Consider the following 26,298-nt stretch of genomic DNA (forward strand, 5'->3'; position numbering starts at 1 on the left):
AAAAAAAATAAATACAAAAAATATAAAAAAGAAATAAAAAAAAAAAAGAAAAAGCTTTTAAATGTAAGAAAGCTGACTGCAGGGAGGAAGCTTTTTGATGTTGCCATCAAGCAAACCCTCGCTACAGTGAGTGCCAGTGTCTACCGTCCCAATGACAAAACACAAAATAACAGTACAAAAACATGTGAGAGATAGTGGCCTCACGTTGCCCCTGATAACATAGTTGGAGTCACTCATAATGTCCCGGGCTAGTCCGAAATCACAGATCTTCACCACCTTCCCGTGGGTCACGAGCACGTTCCTGGCTGCCAGGTCTCTGTGAACACACTGCAAAGAATGAAATTGGCGTGTTATTTACTCTGAGGAGATCATCACAGAGGGCAATTTTGCTTCCAGTTTCAAGTTCAGCAGGAGTTACAGATGACAGGAAAGTGTGGTTCCTCGAGGTGTCTTATCTTTACTGGGCCACCGGCTGTCCTCACACGGGACCTGCAGCACACAGAGTGAACGCAGATGGCCCACTTCTTCAGCGGTTGTGCATACAGTCACTTGTGCTACTTATGGAACATTCCCGGAGGCCAAGGAGGTAGGTTCTTAGAAAGGAGATCAAACCTGGCTGGGTGTTGTGTCTTCCTATAAATAAAAGACACAATACCGGGGTCCAGTGTTGAGCTCCCTCCCAAAGGGATTTTCCAAGGCCATTGTCCAGCACTCTTACTGAGGGGTGGAGAAAAACTATCTCCTTTCTGACTGGAAAACAGCTTTGGCAATGAGAGTATGACCAAAATATATTTGGGGAAAAAAAATGAAAAGTAAGTTTGGGAAGGTTGACTCAAGTGGAATTAGGAGCCTCTGAGTGGACAGAGGACATGACATGAAGCCAAGTGGTCTGACAAGAGAATTAACCCTAAGAAGGAAGATATTCAAAGGAACAGAGCACTAGGAGCTAAAGGCCCAAAGGGCTCTCTTCAATCTTGAAAAAATAAAAGCAAAAACCGGGCAGACTAAAATCCCTCTAGCTCTCCTTCCTCCTTCTCCAGTTTTCTGAGAGTGTTGTCCACTGCCTGTAGACTCCATTCACGCTTCACCCACGTTCCTACCAGCCCCCCACACCTGGCCTTCATCCTCCCAGATGTCTGCCCCAGCTGCCTGGGCTAAGCCCCGCAGTGACACGCATGGCAACCAAACCGATTGAGATTGGATCTGGCGTCCTGGTGGCACCTGGTACTATGGGCCGGGCCCTCCTCCTTCACATCCCTCCTTCTGTGAATTTAGCATGTCACTGGCCCCCTGTTTTCTTCCTACTGACTAACGGAACCTGTTTCTTTCTGCAGCTCCAGGCAAGCCTGCTCTCATTCCCTGGGGCAGCACCCTCTCGGTCTACACCTTCCCAAGTCCCTTCATCCAAACCAAGAGACGCAACTACCATCACCCAACCTCTGTTCCCGACCCAAACATTTCTCCTGAGCTTTAGATAAGAATATCTTCTGGATGAGGCCCTACTCTGTTGCCCAAGGAACCACATGTCACACATTTAACTCGTGACCTTCCTTAACAGACTTCCTCCTGATTTTGTGTTCCCTGCCCTATGCCATGTTCCCTGCCGGTTTTCCTTTTCCTCAGAAATCTCTCTAGCCGAAGCATAAGCTGCTTCCCCAAGCCTTTTCTGCACCGCTCCCCCTCCTGGTTCTGATGGGTCTGTGCCTTCCCTGGGTTCCCAGAGCCCAGAGTGTTTTTACTTGAACACGAATATTTACCACACTACAGGGTCATCTTTGATTTGCCCGTCTGCTCATCTCCTTCTCCCCTGTCAGTGATAAGCTCTGACTCTATCTCAGCACCTAGCACCGGACTTGGCACTAGTCAGTATGGTGGATGGAGTCATGGCAGCTACAGGGAAAGCAAGGAGCAACCAGAGAAGTAGGGAGAAATGACAACCAGGAGACAGTGACATCATGGTGCAGGGGGTAGAGCCTAAAGGGAAAATAAGGGGGGAGCGTCTCAGAAACTGGATATTCCTCAAAAAAGTTCTTATTATAACAAGCCCAGAGAGGAAAAAAGCAGGGCCCTTGACCTTAGGTTGTGAGTAATTTGCCTATTTACTTCACGACAGGCAGGAAATCAGGCCAGACTATCCAAGGTCTCTAAAGACACGCAACCACTACTATAGTCAAGGAGGTGAACGATAAACGAACTATAGATACACTTGAGAAAAGAGGAAGCCAACAGCAGGCAGGGAAGATGAGGAGAAGAATGTGCCTCAGACAGGTGAATGGATAAAGAAGATGTGGTATACACCTACACCAGAGTAGCACTCAGCCATCAAAAACATGAAATCTTGCCATTTGCAAAGACGTGGACGGAACTAGAGGGTATGATGCTAAGTGAAGTGAGTCAATCAGAGAAAGACATTTATCATATGATCTCACTCATACGTGAATTTTAGAAACAAAACAGAGGATCATAGGGGAAGGGAGGAAAAAATAAAATAAGACAAAACCAGAGAGGGAGACAAACCATAAGAGACTCTTAACTATAGGAAACAAACTGAGGGTTGCTGGAGGGCAGGGGGTGGGAGGATGAAATAACTGGGTGACAGGCATTGGGAGGGCACGTGATGTAATGAGCACTTGGTATTAGATGCAACTGATGAATCACTGACCTCTACCTCTGAAACCGGTGATACATTATATGTTAATTAATTGAATTTAAAAAAAGAATGTGCCTCAGAGATGAGGGGTGGGAAAATAATATGAGGCAGGAATTTTTTTTTTTTTAACCTGTGAGCAAGGATGCTCATATTTGGAAAAAGAAAAGCAAAGAAGGTAACATACACTTTCAACATCCGTGAGGGAGAAAAAAAAAATCCTTGAGATTCTAACGAGTTGTGTTAAACATACAGATTAACTTGGACAGAATTGGCTTTTCTAATAAACCCCGAATTTCTCCTACATGAACATGGTAGAGCTCATTTATTCAGGCCTCCTTTTTGGCATTTAATAATGTTTCATTTGGGTCTGGTATATTTCTTCTGTTTACCTCAAGATGGTTCACAGGTTTGATTGCTGTTGTGAACATCACTTTTTTCTATTCTTCAAAACTGTTGATTTATTTCATGTTAATTTTTTTAAGTTGAGCTATACCTAACCTATGACAATATATTAGAGAAAGTAATTTTTTATTTTTATTTTTTAATTTTTTAAAAAAGATTTTATTTATTTATTTGACAAAGTGAGAGATTACAAGTAGGCGGAGAGGCAGGCAGAGAGAGAGAGGAGGAAGCAGGCTCCCTGCTGAGCAGAGAGCCTGATGCAAGACTCGATCCCAGGACCCTGGGATCATGACCTGAGCTGAAGGCAGAGGCTTTAATTCACTGAGCCACCCAGGCACCCCAAAAGTAATTTTTTTAAAGAAAAAAAAAACAGTTGAAATGATTCTCTCCAAATTCAGGACGGAGGAGGAGGGAGGAGGCAAAGGGAGGGACATGGAGAAAAGAGGGAGAAAGAGAAGCAAAGATTCAAAGGGAAAAGAAGAGGAAAGGGTTTGGGGAATACTCAGAAGGTAACAGAACATGAGACGGTGTGGACAGAAAGCAGCCAGAGGAATGCTCACAGGTAAGAGACCCTTGAAATGTCCCAAAACAGGGCTGAGAGACAATGATAGAAAGAAGGCAAAATTGAGGTAGAAACCATGGTTTGAGGCAGGCTGCACGGCCCTCCCATCATAGCAGTGAGGGTCTGGTATTAGCGTGGGAAGCGAGGGGAGGCAGCAGGTGCACCAGGATCCCAGCACACTGTGTTTGAAGCCCCGCTTATCCAGGGTTAAATGCCCACACACAGGACACAGCTTGGACAACCTGGACTGACTGCCCAAGGAAGGACTGACGCTGTAGACCTCGCTTTGACTTCCTATCTGGAAGTCTCAGGGGACTCTGGACCTCCTGGGAAAGCTGAAGTAAGGGATCTTGGGCGTTCCCCCTAAAATTCACCCAGAGCTGCTATAATGAACATTCTAGGTGGTTCCAACAGTGAAGAGGGTGGTGGTGGATGGCGGGGGATACAGACTGTAAGGGATACAAGTTGAAATAAGAAAAAGGAAAGTACATCCCATTTCCAAAATTATCTCGTTGTTGCTGTTAGTTTCTCCTTCAAAAGGGGCTTACCGACTTAAATTCCAGAAATTCCATTCCTTTGGCAACTTGATATGCAAAGCAAAGAAGGTCCTCAAATGTCAGCACGTTCAAGTCTTCTTCTTCCTCCAGCCTTTTTTGGTTTTCATATTCAATTTCATCTGTCAAACAAAACTGGTCCTCATGCTTGCCCCAAGTTTAAGAAGTTGCCCCATTACATCTCCATGGGGACGTTATCAAAGCCACAATGAGGAGGAGCGCCCAGACTACAAAGGAAGCTCCCACCGCATTTTCCCAGTAGCACTGGGGCTAACCTGTTCACGCTAAACCTGTGGGGCCTCTGAAGGGTCAGCCAAAAGTTTCTTTTGGTTAGAAGGGTAACCTGTCCAGCTGCTTTTGTACAGACAGCCCCCTGATCAGTCAGGAGCTTCTGATCCTCCTCTTTTGTGCAAGGTAGTTTTGTCACGTGGGAAAGAATTAACATTGCACCACCACATTTCACAAACGGCACTGGGCACTTACTATACTTAAAATATATTTAATCCTTCCAATGGTACTATGACGAAAGTACTATTAGGCCCATTTTACAGATGACAAAACTGTGGCTCAGATGATTACACAAATTGTCCAAAATCTTCCAGCCAGAAAGTGAAGGAACCCAAGGTTAACCCAACTTCCGTCTGATTCTAGAACTCATCTTTTTTCCACATGTCAGTAATCGGTGGCTCTAATTAATGTATTATTTTAAAAAGAACAACCTGACCAAATAATATAGCTCTCTGTGTTTATTAGTTGCACGCTGACATCAAACCCACAATATATAAACTGTTGGCTTTTCACTACCTTTAAAGCAAATATACATTAATAAAGCCTACAGGTGACATTAGCAAATAAAAGCATGCTTTGCGTTGACACTTTTTAAAAGCTAACCGAATTCCCATACCTGTTTCTATTTTAAGATGTTACTAGTTAGAATAAAATATTACCTTCAGATTGGAATGAATTCCCATTGAATCCTGAGATATGATCCGAGTCCTGATGTAACTGAACTTCTCTTGAACCAGGCATACTATCAAAAAAAAATTATTTTGTTATTTATGTTCTTCTTCTAAATAGACATTTTATTTAAAAAAAAACACACAATTTAGGGGCGCCTGGGTGGCTCAGTGGGTTAAAGCCTCTGCCTTCGGCTCGGGTCATGATCCCAGGGTCCTGGGATCGAGCCCCACATCGGGCTCTCTGCTCAGCGGGGAGTCTGCTTCCTCCTCTCTCTCTGCCTGCCTCTCTGCCTACTTGTGATTTCTGTCTGTCAAATAAATAAATAAAATCTTAAAAAAAAATTTATCAAAAAAATTGAATTCTAGTTATAAATGGGCTTTTAGATTAAAAGCACACCATCCACTTTTCCATTTTTTTGTGTGTATGGACATTAAAAACGTGTGGAATCGAGCTTGCCAAGTCTAATGAGAGAAGTGATCCCATTATCTGTACAGGGTCCCCGAGTTCAAAGAGGACCTCACTCTGTCCTTGCCACAACTCGACAAGCTGGGTATGAGAGTCACATTTTATAAAAGACTTGGTGAGATAAAGGTTTGCTGAAATCATGAAGCTAACAAGATGTACAATTAGGACTCAAATACCTCTTCTGTTTCTAAAAGCCCACTTTCCCTATGAAAGTTCCTGTAATACAGATCTTCTTATAAAGACCTGTGTGGTGTTGTTTGTTTTAAGATTTTATTTGTTTATTTGACAAAGAGAGACACAGTGAGAGAGGGAAGACAAGCAGGGGCCGAGGGAAAAGGAGAAGCAGGCTTCCCGCTGAGCAGGGAGCCCAGTGTGGGGCTCAATCCCAGGACCCTGGGATCATGACCTGAGCCGAAGGCAGACACTTAATGACTAAGCCACCCAGGCGCTCCAAGACCTGTGTTTTACCATCCCTCTTTTCTCAGGTTGGTCTTTGTAAATAAAGTACATTTCCTTTTCCCATGAAATTAATAAACAGTGATTACAAAACTCTCTTTTGTGGTGAATAACATAAAATTCTTCACTGAGGAATTCTGTGTGCATTATATACAGACAATGATTCCATTTATTCCAGCATACAAATTCACCCCGACTTATAATTTCCCCTATCTCTGGCAAATGGCTTTATGCTTGCAGACCACAAATATTCCTAAGTCGCTTCAGTGTCGTTAATACCCCAGTGACTAAAATGAATCAAAGACCCTGTTGACCAGCATTAGCTGTTGCTAACCATGGAATGCTGATCTCACCATCTGACTCATTAAGAGACTCTATTCTAGAATACAGATGACACTGCAGAATTTTCTCAGTTTTGAAGCACGAACTGAGAAGTGTGAAAGACAAGACCGGTGTGACAGGCATGAATTGGTTTCGGGCAACCACACAAAGACGTCCATGGGGATCTCCAAGGGGTCTCCTGGCTTTAAGATGTAACATCCCTGTCTTAAAAGACTCAGTGTCTTAAGAGGCCAAAGTTCTATGCTGAAGCCCACACACCAGGAAAAGGGAGAGATTTCACATGTGTGGAGGAAATAGGATGACACTGTGGATTGAGGAACATAGAGATAAACTGACATTGACAGAACATAGAGACAAATGTTACCGCTACTCAGTTTCGTCCCCATCACATTATGTCAATTAATCCATTCTGATTTTTGAAGATCCAATGTGTGAGTTCAGAGCTCTTTTGCACCAACCTCCCAAGACCTGCACTACTCTCTGTGAATATGTCATGGGAAAGTGTTCATTCTACCAACTCCTATGTGTCATCCAGGAGAGCTGAAGGACTGAAGAATATACTCTTCCCAAAACTGAGTATGTGGCCAGAGTGTGATTCAGGCACAGATGGATGGAGACAGCTACAGCCCTTGTACCACAGGAAAGCGAAAGTCTCGTTGTTCCAGATCAGCAGAGAAGCTAGAGCGAAGACAAGTGACCTTTCTAGATCTTAGAGCCCATAGACCACACGAGGTTGGACTCTGGCCTTCAGAGACTGCCCAGTGCGAAGTGTTTAACCATCACACTGGGGCTGTGTTCTGTGACATATCATGGTGAAACCCTGACCCACTTCTCTTACCTGGAATTTGGGTGTGATTGGAAAGTGGGGTAAAAACTGAAATTGTGTTCCTTGAAAATCTCCGTCCATGTCCTGTGGAATTTTTCTCTTTTATTTCTTAGATAGTTGAGAAGATCACCATAGCAACAATATTCAAAAATCAAGTAAATTGGTCCTGAAATAGAATTTTCATCATAGGTATACAAATTCCAAATATTTCTTTCAGATGTCTGTGTGGCAGACAGCATCACCTAGGAAAGCCTACTGCTCCCTGACTTGGGGAGAGTACAACTTTTTCTGAGTTTATCTCTTATACTTTAAACTCAATTTTGGCTTTTGGCTCTAACTCCTTTGGAAAGCGGTATCTTCCTGCCTTTCATGTGGGCCCTTGCTGTCCATCGCCTCACCAATAACCAGTGGCCACTTGGATTCTCCAGTTTGCAACTGGGAATGATATGCCAGCAGCGTGGTGAGCACTTGGCATATCTACGCGGATCTGTTGTTCGCCTGAGGAGGGAGATACAGGTCACGGGTATCCTCCTAGATCCGTCCGCTCTTGTTCTCTTTTGTTTTGTCCCCGTCCCAGGAGGAACGAGCTGCGAGCGCGTCCTTCCGGGATTTCTAGGCGGAAGTGAATCAGAGCGCATGCGCCACTGCATGCTGGGAAAACGAAGGTTGGCATCCCGCCCTTGTTATCCCGTATTTGAAGCTGACCCAGCTGGGCAGCGGCCAAGCTCTGCGGCTTTTCTCCCCACTGCAAGGAGGCCAGCTTCACAGCCTGGGGAGAAGCTCCACCTGAGCAGGTAGAATGAGAGTCCACAAAATGCACCAGCAGTGCTGCTGTTGATTTTAAGGAGGTTAGAATTTTGTGGCCTGGCCCGGTGCAGGGAGGCATTCTCTACACGGACTCATCCGCTCTCAGAGCGCTCAATGTCTAACTCCACTCGGGTTTCAGGGCCCGTACGAAGATGGAGGAAAGAGGAAAACTTGAGAACAAATGTCCTCTTTGTCTTCAGGCTAAAATATTTTTGATGAGAGGGTTTTAGTAGGAATTGATTACCTGACAGTGTGCATGCCCCCAGCAGATTCACGATATTCTCGTGGTTTCCCAGGTGAGTCATCATTTTGAGTTCAGACATGAGAGCCTCTCTTTCGGAACTGTCTGCTTTTTCTGTCGATGGAAGAGCATGAAAAAATATAAAACTAAAGTAAGAGAGGTATTTTAGATCATTTAATAAACGAAAACTTTCTTCAGTTCAGAGCAGATTTGCATGAAAATTTTAAAATGTATAAAATAATACATGAATTTTGAATAATCTTGTGTTTAAGACAGAATTTCAAAGATTGCAATATAAAGGTTTGGTCTGATAATGTGCCTTTCTGCTGGACGTTCCTCTACTTACCCAAATAAAAATCAGTAGAGTTGACCCTCAAAAAACAAAATAAAACAAAATGCATGATTTTCCTCTATGGTAGAAGTTAGTAAATATACTGACTGAAGGGAGAAACTTAACTTTCTTTTTGACTCTTGGATTTGTTGGACACAGAGAGACAAGATGGGTATGTTAGCAAGGTTGGCTCCAGCTTGTGGTCCTCAGGTCTAAAACCTTAAATTTGTCAATGGGTCCAATGGTGAGAAGGTCAAAGAGACCAATTCCCTCCAACCAAGTTCTCAAGAGACTCATTGATTGATCATGAGAAATATATCTGGCAAATAGGTTAGAATGTATCCGTTGGCCAGTGCATTCTCTCCCTGAAGATAAGTCTAGATAGTTTGGTAAATTGTACTCATAATCTTGCTTGGAAGCATATCATGAGGGTAGTTATTGATAAACTGTAAGGTCTCCTGTCACTGAGAGTGAGGTGCCCAGGTGATCGGGGCACTCCTGCCCAAGAGTGTACTAGAGCCCTAGAGGTAAGGGCAGGGTCCTTGGACTTTCCTCTCCACACACCAGGCACCTACTCCTCTGTTAATGTCTTCTTTCTCATAGACATAGTAATTTTTTTTTTTGCATTCACTGAAAATTTGATTCGATATTCCCAGGTGTCATTATTTTGCCTTGGAAGACACCTAGACTTTATGCTAACTTTTTCAGATCACTGATGCTATCAATTTTGATTTAGTGAGTTCTTGGGGGTATCCTTACTACCAACATCTTGGCATGGGAGTGAGATTCTTCACTGTGAGCACTATGACCCCAGTATGGGTCATGTCTTATGCTGTTTCATGTTTTATAGAGGTCCATGGCATGTTCCTCTCAACCAAAGTGATATATTTTATGGTGTGCTTAACTTTTTCAAAGCACTGTCATTACCCGACTTTCATTTACTCTTCTCCATTCATTCACTGAACAAGTGTTTATTGAATGTCTACAGTGTATGAGGCAACGTGCCAAGCAATGGAGGAATGAAAGACAAGATACAGCCTCTGTCTTCCTGGAGTTTAGAGTCTCCTGGAAAAGGAAGACGAGTAAATAAACAATTATAACTGTGATAAATACAAAGTGGCAAATGAATGGGGGGGTGCTGTGGGGTCACACAAGAGGGATACCTAACCTAGCCGTGGAGAGGTGCGGAAAGGGACGCCAAGTGCCTGTTGCTGAGACGTGAGGAAAAATAAGAGTTAACCAGGTGAATTTACAGTGGGGAGGGAGGGGGAATATTTCATACTGAAGTAATAGATTGGGCAAAGATCAAAATACAGAAAACACAATAAACAGATCCAACCCCTGTCCTCATGAGACTTACAGACTAATGTGGCAGATGAGACATTAATGGGATAAATAAGCAAATATGCCATTAGAACTGTAATAAATTGCATGGGAAAGAAGTCTGCAGAGAGCTAACAGAGCATAGGGCATGGAACTTGATCTCTTCTGCGGTGTGAGAGAAGGCTTCCCTGAGGAAGTGATATTTCTGCTGAGATCTAGAAGAGGAGTGGGAGAGAACTACGTGAAAGGGGAAGGGTGAGCAGAGGGATCAGCCTGTACAAAAGCCCTGGGAAGGGAGGGAGCATGGAGCTCTGGAGGAACTGAAAGAAGGCCAGTGTGCTCCCATGCTGAGTGCGAGGTGGGGAGGTTGGCTTCCAGATCCCGCAGGGCTGTGTAGACTAGTTCAGGAGTAATTAAAAGCACCTGGCAACATGAAGTAGGACAATGATCTGCTTGGAGAGGATGGGTTCAAGGAACACCAAGCAGGGAACCTGAAAGGGATGGCTTTGTAGGGTGCTAGAATGAAGATGGTTTCTGGTTTGCCTGACTGTGGGAGATGTGGCTAATCACTAGTACTTGTAACCAGTCACAGACAAGGAACGTTGGTGGAGGGCCAGGGCTGGAGGAGTTCAGTCTGAATTACAGACACTTTTGAGACACCCAAGCATTTGGACAAAACCTCGGGCTCAGAAGGGAGGCATGATTGTGAGAATGTGGGATGAAGTCAGGTTGTCTTTGACCTAGCCTGTGGTGAGCGTGTGGAGGGAAAAGGGACGGAGGCCCAGGAGAAAGCCTTCTGGAACCCCACCCAGAAAACTAGGTAGAAGAGGAGGAGCCAGCAAAGGATGGTGAAGCAGGTGGAGAGGGAGGAGGAAAAACAGAAGAATATGGTGACATGGAAACCAGAGGAAGAAAGCATTTATAGGAGAGAACAGTCAGTTGTGCCAATTTATGCGGAAAATTCAAGCAGCATGAAGACTAAAAGATGTTCATTAGACTTAGTTTGTTGGAAGTTGCTGATCACCTCAGCAGAAGCTGACTGGGGCTCTGGCTGGGGGAGCAATGCTAAGGGGAAGGATGGCGGTGGAGGCCAGGTGGGAGGGCATGAAGCCACGAGTGGGAAGTGAGAATACAGAGGGCTTCAACTTGTTCTTCTACCCAGAGTGTGTGTCAAAATGTGAGAAAGAACATCTGCCTGTAGTAAAAGTACCCCCTAATACTGAAGCCGAAAACACTCAAAAAAACCAGAAGAGGAAGAAGAGGCGGAGTTTTGCATTTGCGACTTGTGTTTTATATTCACAACTTGGTTGACCCGAACCCCAAGTCAGTCCCCTTTAAGCCCTGAAGAATGGCAAGCCATAGTCATAAAAATGATGGAAAAGAGTAGATGAGGAGGTGGGAGACCATGCCTCCCATTTTTGTGCATGCTGTGGACATCATTCCACTTGTACTTTTATTTTTTTTTAAAGATTTTATTTATTTATTTGAGAGAGAGACAGAGATGGTGACAGCGAGCACAAGCAGGGAGGGGAGGGAGAATCAGGCTCCCCGCTGTGCAGGGAGCCCCACACAGGTCTCAATCCCAGGACCCTGGGATCACGACCCGAGCCAAAAACAGACCCTTAACCGACTGAGTCACCCGGGCATCCCACTTTACTGTACCTTTCAGCATTTTGACTGCCACCTGGATTGAGACTCCTGTTTTACTAATTCCATAAGCTGTTGCATTCATCACTTTTCCAAAAGCACCTGATCCTAATACCTTCCCTGTAAGACAAATGGTCAGTGAGGGCATGTTAGAGATTTTCCAACAGAAATGCTACAGAAACACTGGGACCGGTCGGTTCTTACCAAATTCTAAATTTTCTCTTGGAAACTCCCATTTGATATCATATTCATATTCTCTGAAGTCAACGTAGAAGTACTCATTATCCAAAGAGCCGGTCACCTGCACCATTTGCAGCTGGCTTTCATACCTGAATTGCTTCAGAGATGAAATAATGGGTCCATGAGCAACAGGCAGTCCCTCAGAAATGGAAACAGGGAGGAATTTTCACCTGTGCTTTTACCTTTTTGTACTTGTGACAGATCAGCATGGTCAGAACAGCGATGAAGGGAAGACACAGCCCAACTGTTGCATAGAAGGAGATGTTGTCTTGGATGAAAGGGAAGGGCCCTGCAAGGCAAGAGTGTCACGGAGCAATGAACCTGTGTTCCTGGTGGTTGGACTAGAATCTCATTATCATCTCTCACCTCTTGTTTGAGGAACCATCATTTGCAGTCCTCGCAAGCACTCGACAAATACTCCTCTCCCCCCAGAAAATCAGGCAATGTTCATCTAAAGGCCAAGTTCCCTTCCTAGAAAATTGTGACTGACTTTGATCCCATTCTTAAAAATCACTTACTAGGGTTATACAAATGACATCGAGTTAAACCCATGGGATATATAAGTCAGATTAAAAAAATAAAAGAAGTTTGTGCTCTACCGATGAAGGTATCCTATGAATGGGCAGTTGGTCGTGTAGGTGGGCAGGTTCAGACTTAAGTTCAGAGGGTTCTAAAAAAAACAAACTCAAAAGTATAAAAAAGCAGGCTAAAAGAACAGAAGGAGATGAACCAAGAGGGAAAATGGAAGGGACCCCAAATTACTAAATCAGTTTCTCTCGAGTTGGATCTTTCAGTAGATACTTCCTGTTCTCAGGGTTTATGGTTCTGCCTCCATCACTGTAATGCGTAAGTCACACTCACGTAAGCGGAGGTCATTCTGTCCCTGAATTACAAAATGGCAAAGGTTCAGTGGGGATTCTTGCCTGACTCAAAAAGCCTTCTTGTCTCATACACCGAACCTATGCGCTCTGGTGAAATTCCCCCAATAAAAGCCAATGATGGGGACAGCCTTCTAGTGGGGAATTCCTGGAGGTGGTGTATTATGGTAGTGACTACTATATACCTGGCGAGTTTAGAAGGATTGTTTCACAGGATGTGCCAAGGGAATTGTAGGCACAGCACTTCACCAGGAATCCCTTCACGGCCTCACTCATGTTAAGGGTGCTGCTCGATAGCCACTGTCCAAACACTTTTCTGTTAGCCTTTTTATTCCAGATTCCTTCTGTGATCTCCTCTGTGCAGCTGAAAAGAAATGGCCGACAGAGAAATCAGGCAGGTGGGGCTGTGGTCAGATTAGAAGTTAGGGTTGGTCTCTGGAGCTTGGAAAGGGATTTCGCTGTTCTAAGTTATCAGAAATGCTCTGTGACCTTTGAGAATTATGGTTGACTCAGAAGGTAAACATTTTAAATACTTCACCATTTCTTCTTAAAGGTATTCATGAGAAAGAGTCGATATGTCAGAGAGAGTAAGAGTTCTATGTTCTTCCAACACAAGAGACACCAATGTCCTGCTTACTTGGGAGACTTATCTGAACACTTCTTCCAGGTCCAAGATGGTAATGGGTAGCCATCAGAGGAACACGAAGCCTGACTTGCTGATGTCTTGGCTAGCACCTGAGGTTTCCCTGTAGAGAATAACACCTAAATTAAGCTCCTGTGGTATGGGACTTTCCAGAAATGGCTTCAGCGTTCGCTTCATCGAGGCTGCCCGTCCACTCCAAGCTGTTTGTGCCTCGGCAAGGGTGTCTCATAGGCAGGATGACTCAAGCCCTCTGGTTATTCCCTTTTTACCCCTTGTATGGAATTTTCTGTCCAGGCAGCCCTACTACCCATCTGCAAAACACCCCTTTTCCACGGCCAGGCCCCTCCTGTAGAGAGCCAAGGCGCGCTACTCTATAACCTCGAAGAATCAAAATGATTCTGAGCTTCAGGAGAAACCCTTACAAAAGTCCAATGAAATGTACTCTCAGCTTTTTATATCTTCTTTTAAAGAAACAGAAATTACTAAGACAAACCAATGGCAGATATCATGACTTTTAGCTGTTCCTTAACATGACCTTTCAAGGTACCAAAACCAAGGAGGCACTACACCAAAGCGTGTTCAGACGGGACATGGAAGCATTATCTTAGCTTCAAGGGATGAACACAGAAAGAGATATACAGGTATTTATCTATCTATATATGGATATATAGATCTATATATAAACAACAAAGCCAGTAGGGACGTCTGGGTGGCTTAGGGGGTTAAGCCTCTGCCTTCAGCTCAGGTCATGATCTCAGGGTCCTGGGATCGAGCCCCGCCTCGGGCTCTCTGCTCAGTGGGAAGCCTGCTTCTCCCTCTCCCACTCCCCCTGCTTGCGTTCCCTTTCTCTCTCTCTGTCAAATAAATAAATAAAATATTAAAAAAAAATAAAGCCAGTAGATTTGAAGTAAATTTTCAACATACTTCAGCATATAAAAATAACTTATAGCATCCCTTCTAAGCCATTACTTAGCTCTTTCTGGTCATAGTTGATACATAATGAAGGAGTTATGAAAAGAAAATGAGATTTCTTGATAATTTAACTTACTTCTTATGTTCAGCGTGAACATTTTTGTGAATTCAGCATCATCATTTTCTGCATGGAATATATATTCTCCCGGCTGGTGTTTATGGTTGCAAAACTTAGATATGCTGTTTGAAAAAGAATTAAAGATCCACTTAGCCAGATCCTTATAGGAGATGCTGAAATGAACGTCATTATGCTTAGGAGCCTTCCTTGAGACTCTGACTCCCTAAAGTCCAGTGGACAAGGAGGAGTCTGTGTGCTAGGCCCTTGCTAATCTAAGTGTGGTGTGGTCCACAGCCAGGTAACATCAGCATTGGTATTATCTAGGAGCTTGTCTGAAATACAGAATTTCAGGTCCCACCCAAAACCTACCGACTCAGAGTCTGCCTTTTAAGATGATCTCCACACGATTCATATGCACGTTTAAGGTTGAGAAGCCCTCCTCTAGGCTGGGGTGCCTAAGAGAAACAAAAAGGTTCCTGCCCCTACTGTTCTATACCGTCTGGACTAGTCTGACTTCCCAGACATTTGGAAGAACCTCTATAGGGAGAGGAGCCCATAATCCCCCTGCTTCCTAAAAGGATGGCTCTCTGACATTGGTCCAAGGCAGGACCTATAACCGATCCTTGACTTTAATAGCAATTAACAATGACAAGGTCTCAAATCCACTGAGTTTGTACAGAAACTTGTAGGTGGTTTCAGGCTCCAGTATTTACTTGGAGTGCTCATCGACCACTCAGTACATTTGGACACGGACAACTTGGTATTGGAGATCAGCCACCATGCCTACCCGGTATCTAGGATGCCGAATGTTATAGCCGGATATTAGATACTATAGGGGAGATAGGGCATCAAAGAGCTTTTGAATATGCCTTTATGCATCGAAGAAATAGAAAAAAATTTCCCTTAAAACAGAATAAGAAAATATAAGGCTTGTTCAGAAGATATTTAATTCAGCTACCTCTATATAACCTACCAACAGTAAACAAAAAATAAATTAAAAAAATATATATATATGAGAAACATATTGCTAGGGTAGACGTGTGAACAGGAGAACACGGGGTGTGGAAACCAGACTTAAACTAGGAGCTATGGAGAATGCAGACCTATAAAATATGACTTCTGTCCTCAATGCCATGAGACAGGCACTGGCCACAGGGAGAGGAGCAGGGAAGCACAAGTTGAGATGTGGGACAAAAGACTGAACGGGTAGGGTGCGACCAAGTAATCAGGGATCCATGAAAAACAAGCCTCATTATTTAAACCTCATGGGGAAATCAGGAAGATGTTGTGGATTCTTGAACAGGAAAGGAACACCACGAACAGTACTGTAGTTTAGACTGATGGCAGGAGAGAGGTCTGGAGGCAGTTGCAGTAACATAGGAATTAATGAATTCATTCATTCATTCACTGTATTACCAACAGTAGAATCTACTTATTGGAGGAATTGGGGATACAACAGTGAGGTACAAGAGGTAAGTTTCTGTTCTCACAGCGTTTTCACATTGGTGGTGAAAGCAGACCAGTGACTCCAGTAGAGTGGGAAGTCCAATGAGAGCAGAAGTAAAAGTTCAGATTTGAGAATTCAGAGCACGCAAAAGCGAGTGCTATCTAAGGCAGGGAAAATGGGAAAGGATTGGAAAGAGCAAACCCAAGAGGCACCAGGAAAAATTAATACAACTAGTAGGTGCTGTGCTGGGTACGGAAGAGGGAGACAGCGGAATCCCAGCTGATTCTCTAAGACTCAACAGCCACACCTGGCACCTGACTGATAGAGCAGCTTTGAAGCCCATGTGTATTTGACACCAGTGTTCTGTGCCCTCAACTCCAAAGCTAAAGGGTAATTCTGACTTTGTATAGCGATAAGGGAATTCATTTCTCTGGCCTATCAGAGTGAGCATTTAATGAGTTTTTTGTTTGCCCTGTTTGTTTTTTGTTTGTTTGTCCTGTTAACAACAAGAAGGCTGAAGTAGAAAGAGGAATTTCTTATCCTGACCTACTTGTGGACAACAAGGAAATGGCTGGTGACGTGGAAGTGATGGAAAGATGAGGGAACACACCAGTATAACATTAGGGAGAAAAGTAAATGTAGCTACTTGTGATTCCCAGACTTTAGGAAGGCAGAGTGTAAGTGGCCCAAGAAGGGAAAGATGCATGCTTCTAAAAGAGAAAATGTTAATTCTCACTGGACACCAAGAGCACCAATCAACTGGACTGAAGAAACTACCAGTGCAATTAGTGATTATCATGCGGACCAAAGCAAAATGTTTTGTGAACTTTTTCCCTCCTAAGTCTTTCGTGCTGTCTTAATGGAGTACGATTTGCCATGGGATAGACAAGAGAGCATCTGAAATGTTCTCACTCTTCCAGGTAGGAAATGGGTCACCTAAGTAGCCTGATCACAAAACCACATATCCAGACCATTTTCAACTGCTTGGGCCCCAGTTCCACCCTTCACTGACAGTTAACCCTAGCAAAAGCAACAACGGGTCACTGAACCTCCTCTGGGAATTCCAAGGGGAATAACCAACCAGGTGATCTGGAGATACAAAGCTTCCTCTTTCCCCTCAGGGTTTTTCTAGAAATGGCCAGCTGGCATGAGATGGGAGATCAGGACATTGGAGTTTACAGTGAAGGAGTATCTTGGTGACATACAACCACGAAAAGAGTTTTCTTCTCTGCACAAGCAAAATGAAGGTCCTCTTTACTTTCCGTGTAGTGTCTAGAGGAGAGGGGATGAGGAAGGGCTGGGTCTTCCCAGTGGCTCGGGGAGTACTTGTTCTCTAAGTGAAGAATGCTTTCTGCAAAGAGCAAGGGATTATTAAAGTCAAATCAGCATGCGGAGAATAATACAGCATGCACTGGGGAAGCTGAGAGCTTCTGAAAGTGGAGAGCAAAACGCTGATGGGACCGGGGGAGGCTCTCCCCAGCACCGAGTGCTATCTGATCAAGAAGCCCTTGATTCTACCACTGCAGAAGGGGGACATGGCCAGGCTGAAGTTGGATCTGATCTGTTCCATCTCCTGTCCCGAGGGAGATAAAGAGAGTCAGGAGGTGGGAGGAAGGTTTCATATGACACTATATAATATGATTTGATGATATTTGATGAAATTTGATGATTTCATATGACACTATATAGTACCATCCTTGTTTTTATTTTATCTTCGGGGAGTCAGCAAACCTGGAGCAATAGAACCATTATGCACTGAATAACAAAGCATGGCCCATCTCATTAGGAGGCATGCTTTATTTTTAAATAACAGAAGAAAATTATTGCATCGCTCACATTTTTGTTTTCTTATACTCTGGGTTTGGGACTTCTACACTTTTGAAATGAGTTGGCGTCCAGAGCCAGTATAGTGATGTGGTTAAAAACATAGGCTCTGGGGCGCCTGGGTGGCTCAGAGGGTTAAAGCCTCTGCCTTCGGCTCAGGTCATGATCCCAGGGTCCTGGGATCGAGCCCCACATCAGGCTCTTTCCTTGGTGGGGAGCCTGCTTCCTCCTCTCTCTCTCTGCCTGCCTCTCTGCCTACTTGTGATCTCTCTCTGTCCAATAAACAAATAAAATCTTAAAAACAAAACAAAACAAAACATAGGCTCTGAAGTCAACTGTTTTTGCCAGAATCCCAACTCTGCCATTGCCCAGTAGTGTGACCTTGGGCAAGTCACTTAATCTCTCTGTACCTCCTCATCCGTGAAATGAAGACAGTGGTAGTACTGACCACGTATGGTTGTGGGAGGAGAACACTGTGTTACATTTTTAAGTAGTTTTGTGTGATGTATCTATAATGGGCCCCAGCTCACATATTGAACACAATGTATGTGTTCGATTATCATTACAATGAGGCTTATTAACTGCAGTAATCATTTTGAGTATAAAAGAAATTTAGAAACTTTACTGTAGCGTATACTGTGAGAAAATCACATTAAAACAAAAAGAAAGGGGCGCCTGGGTGGCTCAGTGGGTTAAAGCCTCTGCCTTCGGCTCAGGTCATGATCTCAGGGTCCTGGCGAGCTCAGCGGGGAGCCTGCTTCCCTTCCTCTCTCTCTGCCTGCCTCTCTGCCTACTTGTGATCTCTCTCTGTCAAATAAATAAATAAAAATTTTTAAAATAAAAAAAAAAAAGCCGCAAAAAAACCCCCCAAAAACTAAAGTAAATGCCCATCAACAAGATTCGGTTAAAATACAATGGTCCAAAAAGCAGAATACTGTGCAGCCATTAAGATGCTAATGTAAATAAGATAAGATATAATATATTCAGTATCATAGAGAGATGCCCACGATATATTTTAAATAAAAAATCAGGTTAGAAATGGCAAAATTAATGCCATAGTTGTATAAAACCTGTATTTATATGTTTCTATCATGGTGGTTACATAGAAAAAGTCTGAAATATAATCTCTGGAGGTAGAGTTATTGGTGTTATTTCTATTTTTTTAAAAAGCAGTTTCAGAAAACAGGAGTAAAGGAAGGGTACTGTCTTTGCTCCACGTGGGCAAGTAACAGCCTGTTTCCATCTTTCAAAAAAATGGAATTATGGGCATTAACTAAAATAATCCACATAAAAGATGTGCACATTGTCTGGTATGTGGTCAGAGTTTAAAGAAGTTTCTTTTGCTCTCAGTGAGTGGCTTCTTTGGGAGGAAAGGACAGGTGCCCCAAACAGCAGCAGCGAAGAGGGACAAGGTTTGCTAGGGGCTCTCGGTGCTTTACTGAACCCACACGACTTCTCCCTCCTTTCTAGATGCCTTAAAGGCCCATCTCTTTCCAGAACAAAAAAAAAAAAAAAAGAGTCTTCCCAGAGAGGCTCAATATACTTCTGCAATTACATATCATTTATTGACTTGAGAGCCTGCTTTCCTGTTAATCTGTTCTTGAGAAGGACAGCATCTTATGGCTCACATGCCCACCCCCCTGCTGTCTCCCCTAAGTGTTCACCTAATGCCCAGTGTGTGCAGAACTCCAGGCTACTGGAGGTGGAAAATGAAATACTCCAGGGAAAAGAAAACCACAGGAATCAGGCAAGCTAAGGAGAGTCTTTCAGAAGGAATCACTAAATAATTCTAACATCTTAAGATTTGTTTGTTTGTTTGAACCACAAAACTGGGAAAGGCTGAGGTAGATTCAGCATTTATAAGGAAGTCTAGAGGGACAGGAAATTATGCAAAGCAACCGATGACTATCCTAGGACCTCTTCTCAAGATGAAGATATCAGGACTGCTAGAGAATTACAGTGGAATAAAATGTAAACACAGAAAGACAAGCCCTCACACTTGGGGTGTGATGTTTGAGGAAGTAAATAGGAGAAACGAAGCTGTGAAGGTGGGGAAGCTGACAGACTTCCGGCACACGCACAAAGACCACATAGTCTTTTTTCATGAGGTGGGTTCCTACAGAGGGCCTTCCAGTTATCACTACAAAAGCTCATGTAACTCTACTTATAAAGTCATCTGTTGCAACATGATTAAGATGTGGTCCTTCACCAACAAATTTCAGTTTGGTTGAACTTTGAACAACAAATTTCAGTTTTGTTTGAACTTTGAATGTGTTAAGGGAAAGGATGCTCACTGTATTATTCTTTTAGCTTATTAGTAAATTGGAAACTTTTTAAATAAAAAAATTTATATCCAATATTGAGCTAGCCACCTGTTCTCTCAACTCAGAGCCTGGTGTGGAGAGCAAAAGACATTCAGGGCCCTCACTTGAAGCTACGTTTAGATTTCTCGTTATTCACTTTTGTTCAGTATTTTGAGCATCTTCTTCAAGAAGAAGGACGGTCTGTCTTCCCCTTGTGTTGTGTGTTACATGGCCTATAGGGTGATACAGGATATCAGGCACACCATTATCACTGACAAACCCTGTACCCAGTGTGTCAGTATCACCAACAAACACTGCAGCTTTTCTAGAACTTTTCAGATAAAACAAACTCTTGGGTGTTGGGTGTTGTGTGAGTGTCTGGTGTGTGGTCTTGGCAGGGCACAGAGGATGCCACTGACTCCTTCTGGCCCATGCCCTGCATCACCACTTCCAGGGATGATGATGAATTCATTCATTCATTCATTAAATACAAGTTACCTCAACGAGGTATTGTATAAGAGAGAGACATGGTCCTCTAACAGTGATTCTGTAAAAACTCAAGAGCTTGTGTCAGAAGTCAGCAGCAAAGGAGCAATGAATCGTATCCAGGATGCCCCTTGACCATGAATGTGCCAGTCTAATTCTGGGGTTTGGAGAGAGAGAAAGAGACATTACCTTATTCATTCTTGTAGACCCTCATAGCATCAAGCCCATCGAGAAGATATTTAAAGAATATTTGTTGAATTAAAGAGAATTGATCCTCTAGCTCTTTGAATCAGGTTCAGGAGAGAATCCCATAGCACTAAGAGCTTCTCTGACACGGGTCACAATACAAACAAGGGAGTGGATGTTGTTATCACTGATATTCATCCGAACAGAGGCCTGTGGTGGTCAATTCAACAGAAAGACGGGCTGACTGCCCAGCTGCCTACATTCAAAGGTTTGATAATTCAGAATAAGAGCTTATGACAATGGGGTGATCCATCTGTGGCAGTGGTTCTCAACCCCAGGCAATTTCTCCAAAGCAGGGACATCTGGCAATGTCCAGAGATATTTTTGGTTGTCACAGCTGAGGGTAGGGTTTCTACTGACATCCACTGGGTGGAGGCCAGAGATCCTGGTAAAGATCAAACAATGCAAAGGACAGTTCCCAGAACAAAGAATTATCCAGCCCAGGATGTCAATAATTTGCTTTTGAGAAACCCCAATTCAGAAAGTGGGTATCAGTCAGCTCACAGGTCAAAGACTGTGTTCTTGATTAACTGCAAAATGAATGCTTTGGACATTAAGAGGTTAGGGCAAGAGAGGACAGAGGGTTCCATGCAAACTCTGCATTACAGTCTTTCTAAAAATGCAAACAAAGATCACTTATAAACCATTTTGGGGTATGAAGAATAGCACAGTAATTGTGAAACAGACATGAATCCAGGTTAAAAAAAACAACTTTTTCTCTTCACCTGGACCAATGTTATCTGATAGAAACAGAATGCAAGCCATACAGGTAATTTAAAATTTTCCAGTTAGCTATGAAAAAGAAAATAACGGGGCACCTAGGTGGCTCAGTCATTACGCGTCTCCCTCAGGTCATGATCCCAGGGTCCTGGGATTGAGCCCTGCATTGGGCTCCCTGCTTTGAGGGAAGTCTGCATCTCCCTCTCCCACTCCCCCCCGCCCCCCGCTTGTGTTCCCTCTCTCGCTGCCTCTCTGTCAAATAAATAAATTAAAAAGTCTTTTAAAAGAAAAAATTTAAAAAGGTAAATAAATAAAAATAAAATAAAATGTCAAAGAATAAAAATTAGTAAAAACTAAACATTGTTTTTATTTAACTGGATATATTTAAAATACTATAATTTAACTTATAATCAGCTTAAAAATTGAGATATTTTACAGTCTTTTTATTTTCTAAACTAAGTCTTCTAATGTGTATTTTACAGTTATGGCACATCTCAGTCGGGACTAGCCCATTTCAAGTACTCAACTGCCATTGTGGCTGTGTTAGCTAGTGTATGCAGAACACAGATCTAGACCCTTGACAGGACTCACCAGAGGGAAGGAAAACAAGTAGAATCTGGGCATTTTGCCCCAGTTGTTGAGCATGTCTAGAATGGGACATGTTCCCATATTTTTAACATATTTTTAACATTTTTAAAATTTGCCCAGATGATTCCTATAGAAGTGGTTTATGGACCACACATCAAGAAATGCTTTATTCTAGACCACTGACATGTTTGAGGGATGACAAGTGTCTTTCAGGCACTCAGAGCCTCGCATGAAATCATGGTACACAGGACGACATTTAAGAGAGAAGAGGTGTCACAGCTCTAGGAAACACCAGAAAAAAAAGAGTTGTTTTCTGTTTCCCGAAGAGGGAACGAAGAGTTTGTCCTGTAAGAAATCTTGAATACAGTTGTACAAATCCCCAGGAAAATGGAATTTTCCTTCAGCATTTATTCTTAGGCTATTTCTGCATTGATATTTTTGAAAAGTTAAATCAATACACTTGTAGGTAATGTTTTGCTGTTTTTAATGGGTTTTACTTCCTCAATCATCTGCATACGTGCGGAGGGAGATTCGGCCTAGTAAAGCACAGTACTCTCGAATAGGAAGTAACAATCGAGTGACTCAGAAAATGCCGCGGAACCATACTCAGACTAGTAGGATTCTTTCTGGGTTTTTTTTTTTGTGCAGGGGGTTCTGCGATTTGAACTGGTTCTAAGACTATTACAATGGCCTCGTCTTTGCTTTTTCTCTTCTCATCTTCCATGTCAACTCAGTAATATAAAAACTTGTAATACAGAACCGCTCTTCTGGGGGCGAGAAGGAGGCTGCGCTAAGCCCAGAGAGCCCCTGAGCAGTCTGTCGGCTCACCTGGACCCGTCATCAAGGCCACGCTGCTCACAAGGAAATGATTTTCGAGAGAAGGTCCACGTACATCTGATCTGCGGATATGCTTTAAACCTGACAGAAAAACAAAACTCTTCATACTGGTCAATCTCATAGTCTTCACTCGATTTGGAACCATTTATAAATCCCTTTTCTGTTAAAAAAAAAAAAAGTACGTTTATACATTAGATGGGATTCATATGGACATACATTGTAAAGATAAAATACATTTTTATTCATCAGTTTCACATAAGAAAACTCCGACGTGGCCATGCCGTAGGTCAGAACTGACAGTCGACAAGAAATTCAAGAGTCCTCTCCCTAGTTATCAACCTGGGTTCGTCACCTTCTACAGTCAAGATTCCTCTAAGAGTTGGATGTCAGTAATTGACTCCCTCCCCAAAGAAATGTATATAAATCAACCTCCATATTTTATGGACAATTTCAAGAGATCCAAGAGCTCCCCCAGCCCAGGTAAGCATGTCCACGTTGGGGCGACTGACTGACAGAATTTGGAAGCCTTCTGCTGAGTGAAAACTGCTCTCTCGGTGAGTGACTTGTCCCACCTAAAAATCATCTCGGGCACAAATAAAACAATCTGGTCAGCAGTATTCACCAGATTTCTTTATGGAGGACTGACTTGTTAGTTTGATAAGAGAATCACTTCATTTCCTAGCATGTCTGAGGCTGCCACCTGATCTGAGATTATTGAAGCATGGTTATTTTCCAATCCTGCACAGCCCACCCAGTTTCCGTGCATCTAAGCGCTTGTCCCTTCTCTCTGTCCCTGCCCATCACCTGCAGTTCTCAGAACAAGTATTTATCAGGTGCCAGTTTTGCGTCAGGCTCTCTGCCAGGTTCTGGACCACAAGGATATAGAAGGGAATATTTCCATCCTTTGGGAACTTAGTCTATTGGTGGACAAACATCCACAAACAGACGGTCACGTTACAATGACAGCACAAAGACAGTGGCATTCAACAGAGCACGGTTTAAGTGGAAAAGGAAAGGGGCAGGTAGATTCTAGTTACAAAACGATTCTATTTCAGTTTCGTGCTCAGCTCTTTGATGCTACCGTGTACCGATATCAGAATTTGCAGCCCATACCTCACATTCCACACTAAAGCAACTGAAAGGATGGAGAAAGACAGAGGGAGCAGCCCGCATTACCTATGATGGTAACCAGAGCTGATTTACTGGGATGTTCTGAAGAGGAACAAGTGTAATAGCCGGTGTCGTTTCTTCCCACTGATGATACAAAAGCAAACAGAATCCGTATCATAGTTCTGTTTGTGGAATAGGTACTCATCTCAAAGGAGCTGCCCTGGATTTTAATAAAACAAGAGTTTGAATTTAATGACTTCAACCCGTACTTTGCGGCCATCTGCAGTTTCAGAATGCAAACTTGTCATATTACCTCCCCCAGCGCTTTATTTTCTAGCTCCCAGCTGAGTCCGAATCCGTGGTTTACGTGAACAGCTTTGCACCTTATCCATAAGGGTTCCCCTACTTTAAGAAATAACTGTGGCGGTGTGATCTGAGGCGTTTGATTTAGATCTGGAAGGACGAAAACATCCCGAGTGAGAAAACAAGGTGATTTTTCCATCCCCCCCCCGTTACAGAATACATCCCAAGTGTTCCAATGACCAAAGATTTTTACCGTCATCTCAAATGGTACCCGCTGCTTGGATAGAAGAATCCTTTAGAAACTGTCTACCCTTTCGTAAAGAAATTGGCAGCTGCAGAATCCGAAATATTCCAAGTGGCATAGAGAACTATGGCAGCTCTAAAAGTGAATGATGACCTAAGCAATCACTGTTCAGTGTCGGGTTTTTCCTAAGGAACAGTCACTGAAAAGAGAAGAGCCCCGTCTCATGGTTCCTACCTATTGTGAACAGCTTGGTACACTCCCTGCCCAGCTCGTTTCTTGCACAGCACCTTATGTCTGTTCCAAACAGCTCATGAAGCACGCTTTCCTCCTTTGTAACAACAGCTGCACTCTCCCCTTTACAGCTGCAAGTAGAAAAAAAGAGCTGTCTGACCAAACATGTTTTTTAAAAGTTACAAATGAAAGTGAGGGAGAAAAACAAAGTGAAAGGTTCTAGAGCCTGTTTAAGAGGATGAAATGCGTTGGGGCATGGGGGTGGCTCAGTGGGTTAAAGCCTCTGCCTTCTGCTCGGGTCATGATCCCAGGATCCTGGGACCAAGTCCCGCATAGGGCTCTCTGCTCAGTAGGGAGCCTGCTTCTCCATCTCTCTCTGCCTACTTGTGATCTCTGTCTGTCAAATAAACAAAATCTTAAAAAAAAGAGAGAGAAAGAAATGTGTTGAAAGGTAAACCCAAATCTAAGGTTTCTAGGTAGTTACTCATTATCTCAACCAATTAGAATAACACTAAAAAAAAAAAAAAAGGAATAACACTAGACAGAATTACATACTTTTTTCCTTTTTTTTAGTGAGATCTACCCTCAATATGGGGCTCAAATTCACCACAGGAGATCAAGAGTCCCATACTTTCCCAACTGAGTCAGTCAGGAACGCCAGATTACATACATTTTTATGTAAGCTTAAATTTTGCCCTCTTTTGTTGTTGAGAGAGAAAGAGAGAATGAGTGGAGAAAGAAGAAAGAGGGAAAAAAAGACAAGAGAAAAGGAAAAGCACCATTAGGTTTCAATACAGCACAACAAGGTGGGTATCTTTTCTTTGAAGCCCAAAAGAGGACTATGAGGGAGAGGAAGAGAAGAATGTTGCAGAAGTCACCCATCCGCAGAGCTCACAGGGAAGAGGCATGGTGAGACACAGGAGGGAATTCAGTGGGTCTCAGGACCTGACACGGTACCCCTCACCCTCACCCCTTCACCCCCCTCTCCATCCCCTCATCACCACCATCCACATCCCCACACTTCCTCAGACCCTTATCCCTCCTCAGCCCCCCACCCTCACCTCCTCATCCCCACTGCCATGCCCTCCCACTCCCTCCACCCCCTCACCACCCCCACTGTGCCCCCACCCTGGTGCCCTCACTGTCACCCCTCAGCCCCACCCCCAGACTCCACTCCACCCCATCATCCCCACCCCCACCGTCTTCCCACCCTAACCCTTACCTCCTCATCCCTATCCCATGCCCCTCACGCCCTCTTCTCAGCGTAAGACAGACTTGGATTCCTCCCAGGGAGTTACCCTAACCACTGCCTTTCCGAAAGCAGGAATTGCTTTTGGAGCCTGTGGGTCATACGTTTCTCCCCCTTATCACTTTAGCCAAATGTATTCTTTTCTTTGTTGACATATCATTCCTTCATGATATTTTTTTTCTTACTAGAAGACAACAGTAATTGAGTTCACTGTAGAAATTTTGGAAAATACAGAAAAACCCAAAGAATTTTACTTGCCCATATTTCTACCACCCTGAGATAACAACTATTATTATTTTGGGGTGCAGACTGTCCACCTCCTCCCCCCATGCTTATGTTACATATGTATCTAC

At 43.4% G+C, this 26,298-nt stretch overlaps 1 protein-coding gene across 2 annotated transcripts in view; it reads right to left on the reverse strand.

Annotated features, from left to right (window-relative positions):
• The window catches only part of LOC111158528 (fms related tyrosine kinase 3), a 75,819-nt gene that overhangs the window by 12,001 nt on the left and 37,520 nt on the right, over positions 1–26,298 (reverse strand). For both annotated transcript variants that reach the window (XM_022520623.1, XM_022520624.1), the window contains exons 6-20: positions 24,700–24,827; positions 24,232–24,371; positions 23,985–24,138; positions 22,800–22,968; positions 14,376–14,479; positions 13,322–13,430; positions 12,870–13,048; positions 11,989–12,095; positions 11,771–11,903; positions 11,582–11,686; positions 8,269–8,379; positions 7,230–7,383; positions 5,116–5,198; positions 4,163–4,290; positions 205–327 (exon numbers count right to left, since the gene is read on the reverse strand). In XM_022520623.1, the coding sequence (XP_022376331.1) occupies positions 205–327; positions 4,163–4,290; positions 5,116–5,198; positions 7,230–7,383; positions 8,269–8,379; positions 11,582–11,686; positions 11,771–11,903; positions 11,989–12,095; positions 12,870–13,048; positions 13,322–13,430; positions 14,376–14,479; positions 22,800–22,968; positions 23,985–24,138; positions 24,232–24,371; positions 24,700–24,827 (1,927 nt within the window). The remainder of the gene's footprint in view (positions 1–204; positions 328–4,162; positions 4,291–5,115; positions 5,199–7,229; positions 7,384–8,268; positions 8,380–11,581; positions 11,687–11,770; positions 11,904–11,988; positions 12,096–12,869; positions 13,049–13,321; positions 13,431–14,375; positions 14,480–22,799; positions 22,969–23,984; positions 24,139–24,231; positions 24,372–24,699; positions 24,828–26,298) is intronic.

This window comes from Enhydra lutris, unplaced genomic scaffold (genome assembly GCF_002288905.1).
Source record: "Enhydra lutris kenyoni isolate GAN:26980312 unplaced genomic scaffold, ASM228890v2 scaffoldscaffold60, whole genome shotgun sequence".
NCBI lineage: Eukaryota > Metazoa > Chordata > Mammalia > Carnivora > Mustelidae > Enhydra > Enhydra lutris.